Source organism: Triturus cristatus, chromosome 3_1 (assembly GCF_964204655.1).
Source record: "Triturus cristatus chromosome 3_1, aTriCri1.1, whole genome shotgun sequence".
NCBI classification, from domain to species: domain Eukaryota; kingdom Metazoa; phylum Chordata; class Amphibia; order Caudata; family Salamandridae; genus Triturus; species Triturus cristatus.
The window spans coordinates 1,035,293,884-1,035,318,639 of NC_140583.1; the positions used below are offsets into that span (position 1 = coordinate 1,035,293,884).

Here is a 24,756-nt window from a genome sequence, read left to right on the forward strand (position 1 = left end):
GAACATCCTGATCTGGCTCACACAAGCGCTGTTTTCTAAATTGCGCTCAGCTATGCAGCGACTAACATGGGCCGGGAAGCAGGAGAGAGTTGGATGGAATGTTTTAGGAGCACCAGATCGCCAACTATATTTTTATTGCGCTCAAGCACAACATGCCCATTACTGGCTACATCCACATGCACACATACCGCACATTGCTGTAAAACATGAGTGCGCTTTACCGTCTCCATTAATCACTTACATATCTGACCCGAAGAGACACACCCTGAGGAATAAAATACACTCTGTAACTTGCACATCACGAGCATGGTACACGTTAGCACAGCGTGCACAGAAACCCAATATATGCTTTGGCGATGCCCATTGCTCACCATCCACGAACCACAGTCACACAAGAGAAGAATATGCTAACTTTACTGGGGGAAATGGGCCTACGTACTACGAGCAATATTTTTCCGCATAACCGAATAGTTCCACACAATGACCCGTCCCTCAGTGCACATTGCACACCACTGAAGATTTGTGCGTACCGGTGGCTACATATGGCAGTCAGGGAACTATATTCATCTTTTCCGAATGAACCACCACAGCTAAATGCACTGCAAATCCCGCTATCAGCACCCACACACCAACGCTTGGTAACCCGCCTGTATAATGCATCACACGGGGAACAGAGTCAAGGCCAGAATATATTGCTCCAGAGGTTGGAGAAGGCAGTCGGAAGGCAGTCGGAAGGCAGTCGGACTAGAGTTGTACACAAATGCAGTTGCTAACTTCAAATTACAATTTGCGCATTATTCATTTTAAGTTTCTACATCAAACATATTACACTCCAGCAAAACTACATAAATACGGACTTAGACCAGACGATAAGTGCCACAGATGCGGGGCACCAAATGCAGTCTTTCTACACATGGCATGGGCATGCTCTCAGCTCCAACCATACTGGCAGGAAGTTATTAGTACTCTTGCGGCCATGCTATCTGAGCAGATACCAAATGCTCCACTAGTCTGTTTGTTGGGAGTCTACAAGCTTAGACTGGCTAGAAGACGAAAGCTCCTGGCTGTGGCATTATTACTAGCTAAACGCCGGGTCGCATTACGATGGGGTAGTAAACGCCCACCAAGATACAAAGATTGGATATCCGATATGACTTATTGCAAAGAGACACTGGAAACATACGCAGAAGAAATACAGCAGGCCTCTAGACCTAAGGATTTCTGGGAACCCTTTGTACCACACAAGATGCTGAATTTACTAATGCCACAGTGTATAGATAATACTTGATCAGCGCAGGGGTGACTTTACGACAAGGAGGTGGGCGGAAAGCAAAATATGTTAAGGCGACAAGCAATGAATCTGTTGTTGGATGTTCGCTGTACTAATACTATACTGTATAATCTATGTACGAACATGAATGTAAGACCTCTGTGATACGGACTTGTATGTACCAAATAACGTCATGCTGTGTTAACCATGTTTTCTTTTTCGCTAACAAGAATAAATAAAAAATACATACAAATCACCTAAAATTTAACCACCAAAAGATTGAATTTCTACTCACCGCCCATAAAAACATCAATTCTCAGATACAAAAATGGATTTCACAACTGGACGCAATTAACTGCCAAAACACACCAAATCATTAGGGATCACACTAGACAAACATTTGAACAGGACTACCCACAAATATCACAGCAAGAAGTGCCATCTGAAAAATGCATAAAAAAAATATCAAACCCTTCATACCTCAAAGACCGGTGATCCAGGATATGGCGATACCCAGACTAGACTACAGGAACGAGACTGTAGGAAACTGGGCTTATTTTTACAGTTGTCCCCTCCACTTTTGGCCTTCTTTGTATCTTCTAGATGCGGATTTACCACTCACTGTACACTGAGAACTGCTAATCAGACCTCGGTGCCACTGCTCCTTCCTTAAAACAAAGCAATGACTGACTGTTCTACAATTGGCAAAGGACTTTAGTACCCCTGTAAGTCCCTAGTAAATGTTACCGGAGATTCCTAGGGCTTGGGTAATAAAGAGTCCAAAAGGGATGCAGCATATCTTATGCCACCCTAAGGGACCCAAACACAAATTCCACACAGACTGCCATTGCAGACTGCATGATACGGTACAAACCATGTTGGGAAACATGACACACTCCTGTGTGCCATGTGAAGACACTCCATGGGCTATATGTAAGTCTCCCATAAAGCAGGCCTTGGAGCCCCAAGGCAAGGTGCATTATAGCACGTGAGGACTTATCTGCATGAACAGATATGCCCCTGTAATGTCTAGCTCCACTGCTGGATATTACAAGTGAGCAGGGAAGCCATCTTAAGGTATGTACTGGGCACTAGTCAATAAGAGTTTCCCAGCTACATAATGGCTTCACGGAAACCTATGGTGTTTGGTATCAAACACATCATATTAATAAACCCACACTGATTCCAGTGTTGGGTTCATCAATACCTGCACCCAGAGGGTACCATAGAGGTACCACTTGAAACCTACTAGTCCTCAAGTGCGCTGGCAGACTGGTTCCTGTCCAGCCTGCCACCACAGACTGGTTTCTGACCCCCTATGAGGTGAGAGCCCCACTCACAGAGGTTAGAAACAATGCCTTCTCTGGCAGGAGGTGTTTACACCTTCTCCAAACAGAATGGCTAGTAAATTAAGATGTCAATGCAGGGAGATTCAAAGAGCACACCGCCTTTAATATACGAGCCCAGCTTCCCCCAGATCTGGTGGATGCCACCCCCTGCCCTGAGGCCCATTTGGCACCAAGACAGGTGGAAAATTAGCTATGCAGGAGGTGTGTTGCACTGCCAGGCTGGACATACCTCTAGGGTGGGCAGCCTGAAGTAAATATGAAAATAGGAATTCCACTATTTTGTGTGTGGTGGAATTAGGAACTCTGGGACAGGGTGACGCCCACTCCCCAAAGAAAGCGCTCCTCTAGGGGATGCAGTGAACCCAGGGGTAAATAGCCCATTAGTTACTACCCTTCACTCCCCTTATAGCCTCTAAACCGAGTATTTAGGTGGCCCCCGGACACCAGGAAATCAGATTCAACTACTGGGAACCGAGGAAGAAAGAAGGACCGAAGAGAGCGACAACTGAAGACCTGCACCAAAGATTGGCACAAAACCCTGCTAGGCTGCTTGCACTTCGACCATCGCTGGACCGACTTCGTCAATGCTGCTCATCTTCCGCAAAACCCTTGGAGGACTGCCTAGCCCCACAACAACCGGGAAAGATCTGCCTTGGAGTAGAGGAGCTTCTCCCTTGCATCTGCAGACACCGCAAAGCATCTGCCGGTCCACCGTGTCGCCAGCCATTGGGCTCACCAAAAGGATCAGCACGACAGAAGGAGGTCTTCATGCTGCATGAAGTCAGATAAGTTACCTTTTTGAATTTGGAGATGCCAGGTCTTCCAGGAGCCTCCCAGCACCAATACCCTTGGTCTACTGGAACAGCTGCAGCCACCAAGGCTTGATGGTGGTCTAGTCCGGACTCCAACAGCAGCACCAAGCAAGACCAACTGTAGAGGGAGGTCAGGATTCACTGGGCCAGCACAGAGAATGGCCCTGCTGCCCTGTTTCCCCTCTTCACCATGTCCCCCAAGACCCATAGTAAGCCTCTGACTGGCCGGAACCGGATGCCTCAAAGTTCCCCAGCACCCGCACTCTGCAGCTCGAGTCAGAGGGAGTGGCGGTGCCAGCGTGGTCCTGAGACCCGTAGGAGCTGAGCCCACCCTTGGGTTTAGCCAGAGTGGTCCCCCAGTGGCCACCTGCAGTCTCTTCCTGCAGGAACAGAGATGCGCAAAAGTCTACAGCCACATGACCCAGCCGGGCAAAGCACCAGTGCACACAAGACCACAAGCCCAAGTTTGAGAAGACTAGCTGTGTCATTGCATGCCCAAGACCCTCAAGACTCGAGTCCCCTTGTGGGTTCTCCCAGACTGGCCCCTCCAGTCCCTGCTTGCAGTCTCTTTTCAACAGAACTGTTTCCCATTGACTTAAACGTGGCAGATGTCCTGAAGAACAGCCCTGGAAGTCGTTGCTAAGTGACCGAATACAGTATCTGTTTTCCCCCAATAGGATAAAAATGGCACTTTAATGATCCAATGCAGCGCATTCCTGAAAAATTATTATCTTAAAAAGTACTTACTCGATTACGATGATCTTGGCGTCTAAATTTATATAAGAATCTGTGTCATTTTTATAAAATTGGTGTCTGATTTCTCTATGGAGTGCGTGTTTCACTTACTCACTGTGTGTGTGTGTGTGTGTGTGTGTGTGTGTGTGCAATAAATGCTTAACACTAACCTCTGATAAGCCTAAACTGCTCACACACACTTCCACAAAAGAGAGCATTTGGGATCATTATTTTAACATCTGTAAACCAGTAAAGGTTGTCTGAGCTCTGCACAGTATACCTCATTTTGATGCACCAGATATATATATATATATATATATATACATATAAGTATCCAGCTTCCTTCATCAACCCTCACTAGTACAACAAAATCCAACCTAGCCCCTATAAAAGCAAAACTAAATGCAGCAGGCAGGCTCAATTTAGGAAGGAAATGCTCTGACCACATCACACCTACTCTTGCAAGACTCAAATGGCTACTAAGTGAAGCAATATGCAACCTCAAAACAGCCTGCATCACACAAGGCTGTGGACCAAAATACACTGCAAATCCTTTTTAACAATACAGACCACATCAAGAAAAAAAACGCACACTCAGGAGCAGACAGTCACTGCTCCTGGAACTGTCAAAGTAAAAAAAAATAATAGATCATACACAAGGTCATTCACGGGAAATGCACCAAGGATATGGAACTTCTTTCCACTTGAAAATCTATTCCGATTTCAAGAAAAGTGTAAAATCCTTACTTCTAGAAAGACACCTTGGTATCATGAGGGAATAAGCCTACCAACACTAGGCACCAAACTCGCTAGGACTACCACACATAATAGTACTGGCCTGTTGCCTGGAAGGAAGGAAGGATAAACAAAACTCCACCTCACTATCAAGAGGCCCCACAATTCCAACCAACCGAACAACTGGCAAATATGGGGAACTACAAGTAACCGAGACAGCACTGGAGTGTATACCGCCCACCCCTCACAAAACATACAATCTTTAAACCCCTATTACCATACTGGGTGAAATTGGACAGTGACCTCTGAGATTTGTTAAAACGTATGTACAAAGAAACATTTTATGTGTATTGTACAGCCCTCTGATCCCCAATGTGCCATGTATGCGCTATATAAACCTCTCAATTAAAAATAATAATAATAATGTGTATCTTAAATTAATAAGACACCTACTTTTCTTTACAAGGAGAGGATGTGCTCAAAGAGACGATATAAGCATCATACCACAGCAGCGTTTAGGACATGTACCACGAGCCATCCAGGGTTCATACAGACAGACCCCTTGAAAATGGTAGCTGTAATAATAAACCTTGGGGGATATCCTAGCTTGTTTTTTTAAAACAATTTTAAAATTAGTTTTATATAGCACGAACAAGACCCAAAAGGGTAACGCTTTACAAATGAGACAGGTAAGTCGGACAATAATAAACAGTAATAATCACAATAACAGTACAGGAAGTAGTAGAGCCCATGCAGGGGTGAAGAGCTTCCAAGAATCCAACATAACGACTTTTAAATGATAAGGGTGAGAGAAACAGGTAAGGCAGGTAATAAACAATACCAATCTCAATAACTGTACAAGAAGCAGCAGTAACCAGGCAGAGTGAAGAACTCCCTCTAGTCCAACAGAACAGCCAGTGTTGGGAGATAGGTTACCAGTGCGGACAGTGTGCATTATCGGAGATTTAAGATCCTGGGAGCTAGAGCAAGAATTTGTTCATCAATAGCCTTTTCGCTTGTTTTTTTAAAGATGCAGGTGAAGGGATTATTTTGATTTCAGATGGTAGGGAATTGACCTGAAACTTTCCTCCAGCCACTCCATTATTTGCCCCATCTCTTCCCTCTTGATCTGACATGCCCTCCAGACAGCCCTTAGACACCTCTTGCTGTTTCCTCCCCTTTCCCCACTACTTATATTGCTCCACCCCTATCATCATCCACCGTGTTCAGCTTATCCAACAGCATTCATGACCACTACCCCTCGAGCCTGATTCAACCTGCTTTTATTATCACAATAGTCTGAGCCCTCTACACACCTCTAGATGAGTGGCATCTGAAACACACTGCCTGGTCACTAATCCCTTCAACTCATCTCTGCCCCTGACTTCTGAACATACCCCCGCTGTAATCACCGACACGTCTGGGATACTCCCTTTGGAACAAATCATTACACTTGTAAACTCAGAACCCCCTAAATTGACCAATAACATGGCCCTTCTCTCCTCTGCACTCCCATTCAACCAGTTCATGGGCCACACACCCCCACACCTCTATCAGGACTCCAGCTCTATTCCTCCCTCCAGTCTCCTGGTTCTCCCTACTCAGCCTCTCCCTAAAACTAGTCGCTGGAGACCCCTTTCTCCTTGCCCCACATAGAGCATCTGTTCCCAACCCATACTTGACTCACAACTCATTGGGATTCCTCCAGATCTTCATCAGCTTAAGGCTGACATACAAAGTTTAATAGCCACTCCCTTCCACAAGCATGTGAGACAGATGCCACCCCCCAATCCAATGGGATCTCAGCAACAGAATCATTGCGCCACTCGACCTGGAGAACAATTCCCTATCCCAGCGCCTTCACCTGTCCCATCAGGTTGAAAGATTAATTATCGGAAAACAATACCTACTTCCTCCTCCTCTCATGCATATCTATACACTACGATACCGCAGACAACTTGGGTCAAATACAAACAATTCAGATGAATCCACACAGAGAACCTAGGCCGAATCCAAGAGCTTTTAACAATTCCAACCTCAAGCAAATTCCCATCACTCAGGCTTCCTTGGATGTCAAAACACCCCACCTGAAATGTATGTTACTCAATTGCGTATCGACATCTAAACACACGCCGGATATTGCTGACCTCATCCTTACACATGATCTTGACCTCATAGTCCTGACTGAAACATGGCTAAATGACTCCTTCACTCAGACTCTGGACATTCTAGTACCGCCTAGCTACGACATCATCAGATTAGATAAACTGAACAGACCTGGAGGTGGCATCCCATTTATTCATCGCAACAATCCCTATGTGAAGAAAACACAAAATGACACTCTCACCTCGTGTGAACGTCTAGGCATCAATATTTTGAGTAAAGATAGACCTATGTGCAAATAGTACACGTTTTACCACCCTCCAGGAGATAACATCCCATTCATTGAACATATTATGAAAATCATTACGACCAACTCCGGTCTACACTGCGCCCAGATCTTCCTTGGTGCCCTCAACGTCTACTGGAATTACGTACACGACAAGCAGTGATCAGCCTAAAAACTTCCTAGCTGACCTAAACCTTATGTAAATCTGCGACAGCACTACCCAGAACCTGGGAGCGACCCTGGATCTAATCATCTCTAAGGCCAGTTCCACTAAACTTGAATATATTGTCCCATATGACTGGACAGATCACCACTGCATCACTTTCCTCATCACTGAATCACTTCCCTCAAAAAAAGCTCAAATAAAAAAAAAAAAAACAGACACTGGATAAGGAGCACTCGAAACATAAATCTGAATGAACGGACATCTATCAGCAATTACATACTAACCGAGGACATGTCCGAAGTCCAGCTCCTTGCTGATCATTACAATAATTCTAGGACAACCATCCTAGATGCTATTGCACCCCTCCAACTAAAAAGAGTGTCCACCAAAGGCTCCAAACCTTGGTACAATGGTAGCCTAAATGCTGAAAGATGCAATCTAAGATTGGCTGAATGGTCATGGAGATTCTGCACCTCTATCGAACACCTCAAACACCTGAGATCTCCGAGAAGTATTTACAACAAACGCATACGTAGCTCAAAAGCAGTCTTCCTTAGGAACGCAGGAACAGACCCAAAAAATAGTTTGAACTTGTCAAATTGCAATCTAGCAGACAACCCAACCCTCTACTTTGGGTATAATCTGCAACCTAACTGCAAAGAACTTTCCACCTTCTTCCTCAATAAGACAGAAAAGATTGAAAACAACTTATGGACTGCTTTGGATCTCCTACCAGTGCTTTTACACATCAACCCCAACCTGCCTGTGTGGCCTGAGCGTCCTGAACACACTTGTGGTATCATTCAAAACCTTTGATGAAACTGAATGAAACTATCATATTAAAAAGCCTGTCAACTCAAACTCTCAAACCACTTCAGGGATCTGCTACCCTCGAATCTCTTCATTGAGATTAAAACCTCACTGCTCCAACTCTGGAACAAAATAGTAAATGCTTCACTACTTCAAGGCACTATACCAGACCCCCATTCTTTGAAAACCCACGGCAGACCACACTGATCTAAATAACTTCCGCCCTATCTCCAGCATCCTGACTCTTTCAGAGCTCCTTGAGAAATGAGTCCATCCCCAGCTATGCAATCACATCAAGCAATCCAACTCTTAGACCAACTCCAATCTGGCTTCAGTCAGGGACACAGCACTGAAGCAGCCCAGGTAAGACTAGAGCTAGGGATACTGAATTATGATGTTTCTAACATCGGTTCATATCTAAACCTCTGCCATAAACTGAGGCAAGCGGACTTAGGCACACTAGAATCCTTGGTCTGGTTAGAAATCACCCAGAAAAACCCTGGAGGTACTTTTGGTTGTCTTTTCAAGGACCATATCCACCAAATGTCGGTGAGTGAGCTATGGGCCCTTAACCCTAGTCGGGCAATATTTAAGACTAGCATAAAAAAATGTGTGAGAATGAGCTCTCTCATAATGGATAAGGCACTTCTTACCAAACGTAGTCATGCTTGGGCCCTTGTAAATTCATACAGACGGCTAGCCCCTGCCTCTTACCTATCTTGCACCTATTCATTGTATCTAAAACATAGTTTTATGGCAATCAGAATGGGTGACTGGCGTTTCTTGCAAGATTTGCCCCCCTGGCGACGCACGTCGGAAAATGTAACCTGTAGAGGGTGTGGCAAGACAGCCGAAACTCTGCTACATGTGGTTTGTCTCTGCCCAGCCTTTAATTCTCAACGCAGGTGCAAACACAAATTAGAGTGGAATAGGCTGGGCGCTCGGACATGAAGGCAAGCCATTATCATGGCCCTGAACCCCGAAAATACAGATTTAAACCTGGGTTTAATAATTTTTATTTAGCAAGTATATCGTAATTTGGTGCAAAAGAGGCCTTGCTAATAAAAATTTTAGGGAAGATGAAATGAAATGATTATCACACTCTGCAATCTGACAGGTTAATTCATCAAATCGTATTTCAGAGAACACTGCCTTGCTTTTAATAAGTATGTTGCACTTTTATAGTCAGTGTATTTTAAAACAGTTGGTTTTTAATGTGAATTTTGTAAATTCTTTTAAAGATATCTGTGTTATATCTAAATAAAGATTATTATGTGATCACTGAATCAGCCATTACTCACAAGTTGATGACGTGTTACAAATACTTGATCAAAACGAACCTTGCCTTCTAATCCTCCTCGACCACTCATCAGCAATTAATACAGTCAAACATGAGAGCCTCCTTGATGTACTAGAACACAGGATGGGGCTTTTTGGTCCCTTCCTAAACTGACTCGCCTCCTTCCTCCACAATAGGTCCCAAAGAATAACGATTAATCATTCCCTGTCCAACTCCACACCCGTCTCATTAGGGGTACCGCATGGTTCCTCGCTGTCACACACTTTCTTTAACCTGTTCATGGAGCCGTTAACTGAAATTCTGAAAACATCATACATCAATTATCACATGTATGCCGATGACACTCAAAATCACCTCCCTGGAAGATATAAGGTCCCTCAACTTAAATCTAAAAAAAAACTCACAATTGGCTGACCTGCAACCATCTCAAACTAAATATTTTCAAAACTGAATTCCTTTTAATTGTACATCCCCCCTCAAAAAAGAACAATCACTAGACAATGATGAATGGATCAAACATTTAACAGCCCTCAATTGCATTCCACATGTCATTGATTCCACAATATCACTGGGAATAACGCTTGACAAGAACTTGAACATGCAGGATCACGTTAGCTCAGCGACCAGAGGAGCTAACTACCAATTGAGCATCTAAGGGAAAATCAAACCCTTCCTCCCTCCAGATGATTTCAAGTCAGCTGTTCAATCCCTAGTGATTTCCAGGCTGGACTATGGAAATGTAACCCTTTGGGGCCCACCAAGATCTTCTTGCAACATTATACTGATGTTCAAACTGCACAAAAATTAATTGAAGTGGTTCTAAATTCTTACCCGGGAATCAGGAAATTATTTTCCCATCGGTAGCGCATCTCCAATACAAACTCTTGCCAGAGGTGTGCTACTCCTTTGACTCCACCAAGATAGAAATTGACCATACAGAGGCAGGAAGCGAGTTTGTATGTCAAGCTATCCGAAGGTGCAGATTTGAAGTGAGTGTAGAGAGTCTAAATAAGAACAAAAACATAAAAAGATGATAAGGTATGCAATAATAAAAAAAATCCTTTTTCTATTTAAAACATGAAGAAACAGCACTAGACTGAACACAGAGTGTGGCTCAGGTTCTAGACCTTAATCCTCAGGGTCAGATGGAAATTAGGGTTTATTTAGTCTGCTGAAAATAGAGAGGAAAACTGCATTGCATTCTCCACGGAGTAAGGATGGGGTTGCAAACAAATAGCAGCAGACACATGGAGTTGTAATAGTCATTCCAAAGAATGACTGTCCTTCACAAGAAGTTATTCTATTAAAAGGAAGAAAAGGGATCGAGTACACAGAAAAAACATAACTGTAGTCTATATAACAGCTTAGAGAGTTAAATGTTCGCAGCGGAGATAGCCAGTGAGCTACAGGTCACAAGTTAGAAATGAGCCTTCCATCCTTCCAAGGTCAGTAATTTGAGTACCCTTAAATTAGGCAATTGTAATCCCTGTTATTTGCAGCACTTAGAAACTGCAGAAAGGCATTATAAAGTGATATAAAAATACAAATGCTAATCTTTTAAGAGAAGCATCATAAAATAAATTTCGAATTCCACCAGTAAGCATTTGAAAATAAGTGACAGTATATGGCCACACTGAGTGATGATTCAGTCGGTCTGCAGAATGAGATTTATTGGTAGGCAACACTGTGACTGCAAGAGAGAAAGTTGTTAAGTTCTGTTGACGAGGGAGGAATGTCATGGAAACAAAGCAGAGAAATAAAAATGCAATCCATAGCGAGCACAATGCAGTAAAGCTTTTATTTCTGCAGCCAGATCTACAAATGTTCTAGATTAACAACCTAAAAACACCTGCAAGTGACACTCATAGGATGTCAGCGTTTATAAAATCAGCTGTGTCACATTTGTTACCTTTGTCCTATAACAAATTGTCTTGTAGAGTGAAGGTGATAATTTCAAATCAGGCAATTAGTTGACTAACAGCCCACAAATGTAAACAAATGTACATAGTTACAGATATCAGTTGTAGTGATGTCTCGTTGGCTATCTTTAAAAAGTTTTCTTCTGAACCATCTGTGTAATTCAGAAGACTCTTCTCAACAAACAAAAAACAAAGACAGCCTGGTACCAGGTATCTCTTCTAGAAAATAAAATTGAAACTATTTGTTTCAGAAAGCAACTTTATAACTGCTATTCAAGCCCTCATACTCTCATATTTAGATGGCGGTAAACCCTTGCTCCATGGCCTCTGAGACTCAACATTGCACCCACCCTTAAGGGCATACTACATGCTGCAGCATGTCTCGTTCAGAGCCTGAAGAAATATGATCACCTCATCCTCTTCATGATGTAACTCAAATTGGCTGCCTTTGCCGGCCCACATGTTCTTCAAAGCCATCTGCATCATTTACAAAGCCATCACAACAGCACCTACGCTTACCCTGCAGACAAGATCACTATCTCTGCTGGCACTCAGCACACCCATATTCAGGACAACATCATAATGGAAGCTAAGAAGTGTAAAAAAGGGAACAAAAAAAAGAGCAGCCTTTTCAACCTAAGCATCCAGGGTCTGAAACAACATTCCAGTACCCATCAGAACTGTCCCAACTCTGTTTCAAATTAGGAAAGGTTTAAGGCACATCTCTTTAAAAAGCACTATAAAAGAATGCAGTTACCGCACACTTCTGCTCCCAGAACACAGCTTCCTCTCCCATCACTCATTCACTTTATGCTTGCATTTTAAACGTACACTGTTCTTGTCTCTAACTTGCTTGAAACCAAGACTGAGGTGGCCATCTGTCTAGATTCAGGGGCAGACCAGACTTCGCAAAATCGCTTTCTTTGATTTAAAGGCTAGCATTAAACAGTAAGTGTAGCGGGATAATTGTCCATCCAGGGCCCATACTCAGGGTTTGGTTGACATAAAATGCACTAGAGCCCTTTCAGACCTTCATACGGTCTAGCACATCAAGCCCACAGTGGTGAAAGATATACAAAATGCATGAGCTCGTTATAAGGAGTTGCTCACAGTAAGGAAAACAAAGATAAGGGAGGAAGAGTGGGAGGCACTTCAGATGGCTAGCATACAAAAAGATAACGCAGCGTTCTTCTGACCCCACTCTAGAGGTTCATATCCAAGAAGATACATGGGTGGAACACATTTTCAGTATTAATTGTACCCAGTGTTTGGGGCCAGATCCTTCTGATAATGAGCAGGAATCCCCTTACAACAGGTAAACACTTCCAATTGGAGGAAGTGAAGAGAGAACTGAAGGAAAGTAGTAGGGGCAAGGCCACAGGCCCAGACGGGATCCCACTTGATGTGTTTATTGATCCTTTAGTGATCCTTCAGATTTACGGGTACCAATGTTTTTAATGCAATAGCCAAGCAAGACCTCTCCCTACCTGGGATACCTCTATGAAAATTCTTATTTTTATAGAATGCAAAAACACAGCCTCCTGCTTACATCCACAGGCCGGCAGAGCGCCCCTCAATCAGTAATATACAGCTTTTATGCCAACAACCCTGAGGCCGGCAGCGTTATAGCAGGAACGGCTCTTCGTAGTTATCGGAGACTTCTTACTTAACATTATAAAGAAACACACTAATAATAAAAGGAGAAAAAGGAGAGGGAAAGACAACAAGGAGAACATACCCAAACATAAGCCCCCCTTATCCCTCTCCCACCCTCTTCTGCACCAGTCGACTCTACCAAATCAGCTCCAGGACCCTCGAACAGAAAAGGTTGGTGGCATGCCCCTCTCAGGTTGTATTCAGTGGTGCGGCGACATGCGCATCCTGTAGCAGTAGTTTAAGGATTTGCAGATATTTAGGGGAGGTGATTTCTCTCATATCGTTGGACAGCAGGTGCAAAAATGGAGCCCACAATTCGACGTAGATCTCCCCCTGACCGTCCACTACTAGGGACATGCGGTCTATAGCCAAAATATGCTACAGGCGATGACACCAATCGTGAACTCGGGTATGGCCTTCGTTCCCCACTGAGCTAAAATAACTTGCCTAGCTGCTAACAAAGCTAGCGCCATTTGCCTACCTCTCATAGATCGTAATGGGAAGACCCGTGAGTGTGACAGTCCAAGGAGGGTGTACTCCGGAGACCGGGGTAAGGCGGTATCGAACACCTCATCAATGTTATCAAGAACCTCAGTCCAGTAGCTCAGACGTTTGGGACAATGCAATAACAAGTGAGATAGGGTACCAGACATCCCACACCCCCTACAGCATAACTTAGATTTACTTATATTCCAGCAGTGCATTTGCATTGGGGTATAGTACCAGTATGAGAAGACTTTAAATGCTGATTCTGCCCCGGCAGTGTTGTGCGCAGTGTGGTGTGCTCTGTAGAGTATATGCTCCCATTCTTTAGCAGAAAGTGGCCTACCCAGCTCCGTCTCCCATCGAGTTTGCACCTTCGTGCGCTGCTCAGCAGGTCACGCAATAAGCACAGCGTACAGTTCAGAGATAAGGCGACTGTCATCTTTTTTGCGGAGCAGCGATTTTTCAAATGAGGTAAGAGGTCGGGACATTCTATTGTAATTAGAGGGCATAGTGACCCAGTGATATAATTGGCGATATGCATATTCATTAGTCGCTAGGAGATCGTAGTCCTGCCTAAGCTGAGAAAACAGGGCCAGACCTTCTGTGTCAAATAGAGATCCCACTCTCTTGTATCCTTCCTCTCTCCATCATTGGAACACCACTGAGGCCTGCCATGGGGGAAAGTCCAGATTATCTACAATTGGAGTCATAGGTGAGGGGAAGGTCGTTCAGCCCTTTTTGATGGCCACCAGATCCCAAACCTTCAGTGTCGGGGAAGGGACTAGTGAGGAGTATAGCCCCCAGGCCCTGTGCTTGAGTGGCAACCAGAGCTCCCGCCATATGTTAATTCCAGCTACCGTCTGGTCCATAAAGTTCCAGTGCTTACCGGACAAGGGCCTGTTCCATTCCACAATGTAGCGAAGGCAAGACACCTAGTAGTAGCTGCTAATCAAAGGAAGACCCACCCCTCCCTCATCCTACGGACGGACCATTTGAGTTAACGAGAGGCGCGGCTTCTTTCCTCCCCATACAAATTTATTGATAAGGGTCTGCAACTGAGCCAACGCCCTTGGTGGAGGCATCATAGGGATCGTCTGAATTATATAAAGGATGCGAGGGAGAGCTGCCATTTTGACTGCCGCAATCCTCCCAAACCATGCCAATCGCAGTCGTGCACAAGCGTCCAGCGCTTTGGCCGTGTGTTCTAATAACGTCGCATAGTTTAGAACTACTCTCCGGGCAATGGTCGGCGCAAGGCATATGCCAAGGTACGATATGTCTTGCTGGGTCCACTGGAACGAGAATTGTTGCTGCAGACCGTCCACAATAGCTGGGGGAATCAATAGGTTCAGGATGTTTGATTTGCCCAAGTTGACTTTAAACCCAGATACCTCCCCAAATGCGAGCAGCTCCTCAAGGAGAGCCGGCAAGCTTGTTTGAGGATTGGTGAGGGATAGAATCACATCATCGGCATATAGACTGATCTTGTGAACGTCAGCCCCGAATTTCAGGCCTACGATGCGTAGATCATCTCTTATACGTTGGGCCAGTGGCTCCATGTAGAGCGCAAATAAAAGGGGGGACAGAGGACAGCCTTGCCGTGTCCCCGCGATATTGGGAAAGTAGCTGGTCTGGTGCCATTTACTCTCATGAAAAACCTGGGCGCGTTGTAAATGCATTTGATCCACCTTATGTAGTTCTCCCCAAACCCAAAGCAGTGAAGGGTATCAAACAGGTAGGCTCAGCTTACTCTGTCGAATGCCTTTTCGGCGCCAATAGATAGGAAGAAAGTCTGCCTACCCTATCTCTGTACGCTGTCCATGAGGTGGAAGAGGTGCTTCGTGTTGTTCCCCCTACCCCCCCTTCTCTTGTCGGGATAAAACCCGCTTGGTCGGGGTCAATTAAGTCTGCCATTAGGGGATTTAAACGTGCCGCAAGGATACTGGTGAAGATCTTTGTGTCTAAATTGTGGAGTTAAGGGCCGGTGGGACCCACAGTCTCTTGGATCTTTGGAGGGCTTTAGGATAAAGGAAATAGCTGCCTCCGACATGGAATGTGTTACTCCCCCCGTCTCCAGAAAAGAGTTAAACAGTTTAGTTCAAAAAGGAACCAGCTCACAACAGAAGGATTTGTAAAAGAGGGCTGAAAAGCTGTTTGGTCCCAGCGACTTGCGGAGTTTCAATCAGGCTATAGCTGTGATCACTTCCTCCATGCGAATGGCGGAATCAAGCAGTTCCGCCGTTGTTTTAGGGAGAGGAGAAATCGCACAGGTGTCCAAATATAAGAGAGGGTCCAGTGTCGGTAGGTCCTGTTCAGTGTATAGGGTGCAACAGAAGGATCGAAAGGCTTCCACTGTGTGTGTATCTGCGCTGTGTTCCTCCCCAGTCTGGTCTCTAATCGCCTGGATCATAGCCGCCTGTATTTTAGCCCGCAGTCTGTGAGTCAGGAGCCTGCTACACTTATCACTGCTAAGACAGAACTTATGGCGGAGTCCAAGTAGAGCATGCTCAGCCCTGTCGAGGTCCAGATGCTTCAGAAGGCGCCTGCGTTTCTCCAGCTCCTTCCACACCCTCAGCGCCCCAGTTCTTTTATGTATGGACTCTAGTTCCTCTACCCTTTTCTCTAGTTTGCTGTGCTTCTCTTTCCCTAGTTTGTTTTCGGCTACAGAAATGGCAATGAATTCGCCCCTGGTTACCAACTTCAGGGCTTCCCAAACCACTGACAGTGACGCTGAACCCACGTCATTAAGCTGTAAATAGTCAACAAATTTTTGTTTAATGCGCTTCACTGTTTCGGAGGAAAGCAGGAGGTTCTCCCACAAACGCCAACTAGGGGGCACCACATGGGAGGGCTGCGCAGGGACATGTACAGCGTTGAGTGCATGATCGGACAAGGACTTGGGTTAGATAGTGGCGGTGTGTAATTAACACGCTAAGGGAGTGGAAGCCAAAAAATGGTCAAGCCGTGCATACGTTTTGTGGGCTGCTGAGTAGTAAGTGTAGTCCGTCAACCCAGGGTGTTGGACACGCCAAATGTCATGTAGGCCATTATCCGTAAGTCAATCCCGGCCCCGTGAGGAGAATGCCCCAGCCTGATTTGACCTTTGCACTGATCTGTCTAAATCCGCATCCCTTACTAAATTAAAGTCCCCCCCTACCAGTATCGCTGCATCTTGTGTCATGAGCACCTCTGTGAGGGCAGTAATGATAAAGGATTCCTGTTGCGTGTTGGGAGGATAGAGTGAGGCCAGTGTAATTTATGAACCACCCAACTGCACTCTAACTACCAGCAAGCGCCCCTTGATATCCACCACAGTTGCTATGACTTTTCACAGGAAGTGTGCTCTGACTAAGATTGCTACCCCATTTTTCTTGGACGGGCCCATGAACCAGAATTGCTGCGGGAAGCATCTAGTACACATGCGAGGAGTGTCCTTAGAAAGAAGGTGCGTCTCCTGGAGAAGACATATATCGCCTCCAGAATTTTCTAGCAAGGAAAGGACAGCTGATCTTTTCACAGGGTTGTTTAGGCCCCGCACATTAAGGCTAACTATCTTGAGGGCTTTCCTCATCAGGAGTGTGTACAAGTGCAACGTTCTGCTTTGCCCGCATCCCGCTATCTGGGCCTGCATTGCCCTGGAGGCCCCTGTGCCTCGGCGAGGAGACATGGAAGGTGGACTGACTGGTACGGAAACCTCAAAATGAAATAACAACAACCAACATTTACATCAAAAACAAAACATGTCTCAAAACAGCTACTGAGAACTAGGAAAGACAAAAGTTCGTCGAGGGATAAAAAACCAGGGAGGTCATGGCTCTCATCAACAGGTGGGGTGGAATGCATGGTCCATCCCAGACCGCAAGTGAGAAGCTTGCTAGCGAGCGTCGGAGACAACCACCTGTGTCCCCCCGGCAGCCTGCTACATCACCCCATCTGGCGTAGTCCAGTTGCCCAGTTCAGGGGGTAGCCGGGTGCTCCGAAGGCTGCGACAGGGAGGAGAGAACCGCCTCTCGCTCCTTGGCGATCATTGCCGGCTCAGGCTTCAGTTTGGATGCCAATTTGCCAACCAGCTGCCATCGCGTTGATCATCGAGGAGTGCACTCTCTGGGCCTCTCCCTCTGCTCCGCTGTCATCATGTTATCAAGGCCAAGCACTTCAACTGCCTCAGTAAGAGAACGAAGCTTTCGCAATTTCCTCTGTAATTTGACTATGATGCGGACGGGATGGCCCCAGGAATATGGGATGCCTTACTCACAGATAGGGGGTGACTACTCTGAATTCTCGCCGTTTGATCAACGTAGAGGCTGCAAAATCGTTAAAAATAGCTGGTGTCTGACCCCGGAACTGGATCGGGTGAACCTCCAGCGCTTTGCGAATTATCTTTTCTTTGAGTTGGAAGTTATGGACACACACAAGGCTGTCCGGAGGCGGCATTTTGTCTCCTCGAGGGAGGCCCACCCTATGGACACGGTCCATTTGTATGTCCTTTGAATCGTCTTCACCCAGTATCTGCTGGAACAGAGCCCTGACATAAGCCCGGAGATCATCTCCCTCCTCTCGCCAGGGTACACCTCGAATCCGAACTTGAAAATCTAGATGTTGCTCCTGGAGGCGGAGTAGGTCTTGTTGCATCTGGTGGAGTTCCTCTTCCTGGCTGAGTTCATGCTCTCCCAGAGTGGCTACCTGTTCTCCTACCTCATCAATGTCACGCCTCACCTCCCTGAGATCGGCAGAGAGCTGGCCCTTGAGATCTTGGATATCTTCCTTTATGGCAGAGAATAGTTCCATCATTAAGGTCTTAGTGGCCGGGCCATCACCCCCCTCTAATGCCCCTTCGTGTCTCTCAGCTGCCGGTGTGGTTGGCCCAGGCGGCTTCAGGAGCATCTCCTTCAAAGTTTTATCTTTCTTGGTGCGTGCAGCCACCATGTCGTCAGCACAGTGTCTCTGCTCCTCTATCCCAACTGGGCAGCGGCGAGGACCCAGAGCCGTCCCGGACCCACCTCGTGCACCTCCCAGTCGAGCCCCGGGGAGAACTGCATGCACCATCTCGCTGGGTCTATGCGGACCCGGATGGGCGAACCCCGGCGCCGCCCAGGAGAAGGGACAAACCCCAGCAAGCGGCCAAACCGGCACACCGCACTCGCCGAAGTCAGGTTCGCACCATGCAGGCTTGTTGATCGATCATGGTGAGGGGCCGCCGTCACTGCTGCCCCTGCATGAGCCCCCAGAAAAGCCAGCAGAACAACCAAATCCGCTCCCAAAGCTGAGCCCGTGTCCAGGTTTCAAGTCTAGGGCGAGGCTACTCCCGATCACCGGCCACACTCGGCGAGTTACACTCTCCTTACCGCTTTGCGTGCCTCCGCTAGGGAAATCTTATCATGGGGGAGCTGTGGTATCCAGGCCAGGGTCCCCGCGCCACACCATCGTCGCCCGTCACGGACTCTCGTCGATCTAGTCTGAGCAGGCCCAGGGGAGACCGCCCGGTACACCCGCTTCGTGCCGCCGGGTCTCACCTTCTTATGGGCAGGGAACTGATGACTACCCTGCGTGTGAGTCTTGTACTGCTGTCTAGGCCCTTCTTCGCCTCCCTAGGCCAATGCAGCACTGGGTCTCAGTGCTCGGAATACACAATGCGCAGATCGCGTCGGGCCCACCCCGTCTCCCGGGGTCCACTGGAGGCTGTACAGTGCAGATGATTGGCCGCCACCGCCGCTGATGGTGTCGGTATGGGGCTGTCGCTCCGCGGGCCGGGGCCAGCCCCTCCGAGTCTCCCCGCAGTCCAATGCAGGACTGGGCCTCTACACCAAGGACGCCCAGTGCGCCGCTACTCCCCTGAACAGGTCAGGGCCCACCCAGTCTCCAGGGATTCCGCCCGGCCCGAAGTGAGGCCCCTGGCTGTCCGGCATAGATGCAGGGCCACCGCCGCTGATAGCTTCTATGGGAGACCGGTGCTCCGTGGACCAGAATCAGCCGAGTCCCCCCCCCTCTCCTGAGCCGCAGTCCGCAGCCGGCGTTGCTAGTGTGGTCCTTAATGCCGTCTACCCATAAGATGGTGGCTCCCACGCCACTCTTCGCTCGGGCCTCCGCTATGCTGCCGGCTTACACTTGCCGCAGGTCAGCTCTGGCGCCAGCACAGCACCTCCGGTCCCAAAGACCTCTCCGTGCTCCTCCACAGCCAGCGCCCCCAACCCGGCAGCTCCCTGCTCCTCCACAGCCAGGGCACACTGTTCGGGCGCTCCGCCTAACCGCGGGCCCTCCTGCTCCACCCGCCGCGACTCCGCTCCAGCCTTTGAGTCTGACTCTGCCAGGGATCGGATGCACCGCCGGAAACTCGCTACTCAAATGCAACCCGGTAAAAATGTAAATCCAGTATTTGTAAAGCGCACAGCTACCTGTAGGCATCCCGACGCTGGGGGCCGTCGGGAAGATTAAGCGAGCTATTGCCCAGAGTCACATGGTGCTGGGCTGACCTGCCGCCGGTGCCGGGGATCGAACAGTGATGCCCAGCGTCCGGCGTCAGTCACCCTGGCCGCTGCACCACACCTCTTCCCTCAACCCAGTTCCTTAACGGTGCTCTGAAGAACCGGGAATGGGGTCTAATACAAAGTAAAAGAGTGGCAGCGCCGGAGGGACACAATCCTGCATCCTAACCAGCCGCCATTTTGGCCACACCCCCATCCCATCTTGGCCATGCCCCCCACCAAAATTCCTATTTTTAAAAAGGGTGATAAAGCGTTGCCAAAACATTATAGGCCCATATCCCTTTTAGATTCTACAGTGATGGGGCGTATCCTTTTGCACAGATTGGAGGACTGGGCTACTGAAGATAACATTTTAACAGACACACAATATGGCTTTAAAAAAGGTCTGTTTACAATAGATCAAGGTATGAATTTGTCACTAATAATAAGGAAATATACGATCACCAAACAGGGCTCTATATTGCTCTCTTTCATGGACTTATCAGCAGCATTTGATAGTCTATCACATTAAATAATCTGTTATCTTATGGCTGAAATAGGCGTACAGGAGCCCATTATCATTTTTTTTAGACAACTGTATGGGGATGCCAAGGCGGGTGTACAGTTTTGGCGAAATGGTAAAGGGGCATAAGACAAGTGTGTCAACTCATCCAATTCCTGTTTTTGCTGTAAATGAACAGGAAATACACAGTTTTAAGGAAAATAGCACAGGACATGCCTTATATTTGGACTCGATCACTCCCCATTCTTTCATATGCGGATGACGCGGTTTTAATTACAAGAAAGGGGAGAGGGTTACATGAGCTGACTGATGAGTACATAGTTTTTATGCTGGACCTTGATCTAAGAGTGAATGAAAATAAGACTTTCACAATGATCTGTGTGGCGAGGCCAAATATGAGACCTATTCATATCATTAACAATTTTAAAGTGTCTGAGACTACATCCTTTTTGTACCTTGGAATTTTATTTGACGGTAAATATACCTGGAAACCTATGATTACCAACATGACTGCTATGTTTGAACAGTCAATAAATGGCTTTCAAAGATTCACGAAGAAATAGGGCACTAAACCTGTGATGGAGATATTAAAAATAAACAATAGCAAAAGTGCTGCAATTGCCGCTTACAAGGCAGGCATTTGGGGCATGGCGGATGCACAAGGAATACAGCAGATTGAGAACTTGTTCCCTGAAAAATTATTGGCAGTCCCTCATAGCTGCTCAAACGCTATAACCCATGATGAATTATGAGCCCCTTACATATAGGATAGGATTAGTATGGCACCACATTTATTGTGGCACTCCACCTGGTGCAAGGAGGAGACAGGCTCTTGAGGGACTTTCTGCAACTCCATGCCGCCCTTGATATAACATGGTTTGTAAGAAGATTGGGCCTACTGAGCTATTTAGAACATCGAATTATGCAGGAGTATTAAAAAAGTCACTAAAGCATCTATTTTTTAACATGACATGGTTAAAAAGACTAGAGAAGAATAAGGTAAAACATCGCTATGCGTTAACCAGATTTCACCGTAATCTCCTACTGCTCATGGCGGATTACCCAGCAAACTGTTATATCTTAGCAGGTCTGAATCCCTGCCCTTGTGATGGGGTTTCCGGCCAATCTCATTTGCACATCATGTGTTTTTTGCACACTTTAGGATATTTTGATAAGACAATTTTTACTCCCCCCCCCCCCCCCCCCATTTAATGTTTTTAAATCAAGATAGTGTAGACCAGCCTTATTGTTTTTGCAGAATTTACACAGCCCTCTGAAATGCCCTGCCATGGTCTCTTTTATTTGGCAGGTTCTTAAACTTCTAAAAAGAATAATTTTATTGTGATGACGCGATATAGGCATTTTATTTATATTAATGTGTGTTAAAGATAAGTGCTATCAAATTCCTTTGCCTTGGACTTGTTTTAAATGTTTGTATTTTATGATTAGTTCTTTTATGTATTGATTTTTTGTGCTTTTATGTTACAGAAATGAACGGAATAAAGATTTTTGACTTGGCCTGTACACTGCTCCACTATCTTTTGGCTAGGTTCGTGCTATGCAAAAAACACATTCATACATACAAGTTTTGTGCTCTGGAATTAAACATTTTTATATCACATGACTTTTGTATTTTTTTTGTCAACATTATCAATGACAAACATACTTGTTCCTCATTGTCTCGTGGTGTAGTATGTGCTTCAGCGAATGTCCCTTGTCTAGCCTCTGGTCGTTCTGCTGATTTATCTGCAGCATCTGGAAATAAATGCTTAAATAAAAAATATATTAAAACATTTATTGGTACCAACTAAAAGCTTAACATACGACCAAAGGTTTAACATTTCAACATGTATTTTCTGTGCAAACAATATTGCTTTTAGAAAAGTGAATATTCCCAAGGAAGAACTGAGTATAGTACTACCAAAACCTTCAGCAGAAGCTAAGTAGAGGTTGAGTAACAAGAATGGAGTGAAAGAAAGCAAACCTATAAGGCACATTAGAAATTGTTTTTCCCACAAAAGACGTGTATATTTGACATCAGAAGCAGCCTACACAAAAATTGTAAATGATTTAAAATATGCATGTAACAGGACTAAGGCTGGGAGTAATAATTTTCTTTTCCACTATGTTTGTCAAGTCGAGTTACATTGGGTTAAAAATCTATTTTGCAGATACTCTAAAGAAATTGGCTCATTTTGTGCCTTAAAACACTGAGAATCGACCTGTGTTCAGACTATCCCACAGGGATTCTGATTGACTGACAGTAGAAACAGAATGATCCTAACGCAGGGACCTATTTTATTTGGTTGAAAGGGCGACCAATTCAACTGCTATTCTTTCAGCTATCCGAGTAGCCATCTTTTCTACTGACCAGAAATGGGCCATGCACTAGGCCCATTTTGATTGGCTGCTGATAGCCTTTCCAAAGAAGGCTTCAACAATGTTCACAAATTGGGCGTTACTTGTGCCCGGGATAGTGATCTCTCAGCAGAATTATTGCTTGTAGTTTGTTTTTCTTTTTAACTTGTTTTAAGTGAAGGTAGATCCCCAAAAACAATTAACTGCATAGGGATTTACTTTTAAGAACTAAAAGAAATATTCTATTTACCATGTAATCATCTGTTCATGGCATGAAGCGCTGTAGATTCACATGCTCTGCATACTTCCACCATCTAGTGTTGCGTCTGGATGTGTGCAAGTTGTTTTTCTTCGAAGAAGTCTTTTGAGTCACGAGACAAAGTGACTTCTCCACTTGGTGATAAAGAACATAGGCATCAACTCCATTATTAGATTGTTTTCCCGCAGGCGGGTGAGAATGGAGTGAACGTAAGTATCAATAAAGAGATGTCCATGCAAATAAAATAGTGTAAAGGAACTGCAATGGCCACAGGTGTCTGGGGAGGAGGGTGGGCGCATGAGAATCTACAACACTACATGCCACAAACAGATGCTTACAGGGTAAGTAACATATATCGAGGCATGTGTGTCTGTAGATACACAGGCTCTGCATAGACTGTAAAGCAGTCCCTACCCAAAAGCAGTGGCTAACCTGTGGGTGATAAAGATGTTTAAAAGAGTATGTAGCACTGCCTGGCCTACACTGGCTTGTTGGCATGCTTAAACATCCACACAATAATGTTTGGTGATAGTGTGTAGTGTAGAACCTGTAGCTGCCTTACACATGTCCTCTTTTGGGATATTGCACAGAAAAGCCCCTAACTTACGAATAGAATGTGCCTAAGGGGGTTTAGGCAAAGTCCTTTTAGCTTTGACATAAGTCTGAATGCATTTGATTAGCCACCTTCAAATGCTGACTTAGATATAGGCTTTCCAGGGCAAAAAAGCAACAAAGATTTGTTTGGTCTTACGCAATTCTTTAGTTCTGTCAGTACAATACATCAGAGCTGTTTTGACATCTAGAGTATGAACAGCTCTTAATGCAAATAAATCCGGCTGCAGAAAGAAAACAAGTAATTCAACTGACTGATTGAGGTGGAAAGATGAAACCACTTTTGGAAGGAATTTTTGATTGGTTCGAAGGACACCCTATCTCAGTGTAACCGAAAAGGGTTTTCCAAGGTTAATGCCATGAGCTCACTGACATGTCTAAGTGAGGAAATGGCTACCAAAAAAGCAACCTTCGAAGACATAAATTGGAGGGGACAGTTATGCAACGGTTCAAATGGTGGACCCATAAGTCTGGTAGTTAAAATATTGAGATTAAAGGCAGGTGCAGGTGGAACTCTAGGTGGAATTACTCTTTTGAGGCCTTCCATAAATAGGTGAGTTAGAAATGCTTTCAATGCTAGGTGAAATGCTTGAAGCTTGGAGGTAGTTTATGTTGTGACCCTGGTGTTTGATATCCCAGAGATCCTGTACTGTGAGATCCTGTAGGTGAGGACCCCTTCCTGTAAGTGATGCATCCGCTGTGAGAATGATCTGGGGAACAGGGTTGAGAAATAGCAACCCCAATTTTTTTTTTTTTGTGACAGGAATTTAATTATTATATTTTGTGCAGGGGACAAGAAAAAATCACCAACCAAACAAGAACTTTTATTGCTGCTATCTAGAATGTTCAAATGTCACAAACGCTTTATAACAGCAACTTTCAGAAGGAGACAGTAAACAAATAAAATAAAATCACC

General features: G+C 45.6%; 1 protein-coding gene across 6 annotated transcripts in view; it reads right to left on the reverse strand.

Annotated features, from left to right (window-relative positions):
- The window catches only part of RAB3GAP1 (RAB3 GTPase activating protein catalytic subunit 1), a 673,051-nt gene that overhangs the window by 242,830 nt on the left and 405,465 nt on the right, over positions 1 to 24,756 (reverse strand). For all 6 annotated transcript variants that reach the window (XM_085645769.1, XM_085645771.1, XM_085645770.1 and 3 more), the window contains 2 exons: positions 22,278 to 22,379; positions 10,398 to 10,570 (listed from right to left, as the gene is read on the reverse strand). In XM_085645769.1, the coding sequence (XP_085501895.1) occupies positions 10,398 to 10,570; positions 22,278 to 22,379 (275 nt within the window). The remainder of the gene's footprint in view (positions 1 to 10,397; positions 10,571 to 22,277; positions 22,380 to 24,756) is intronic.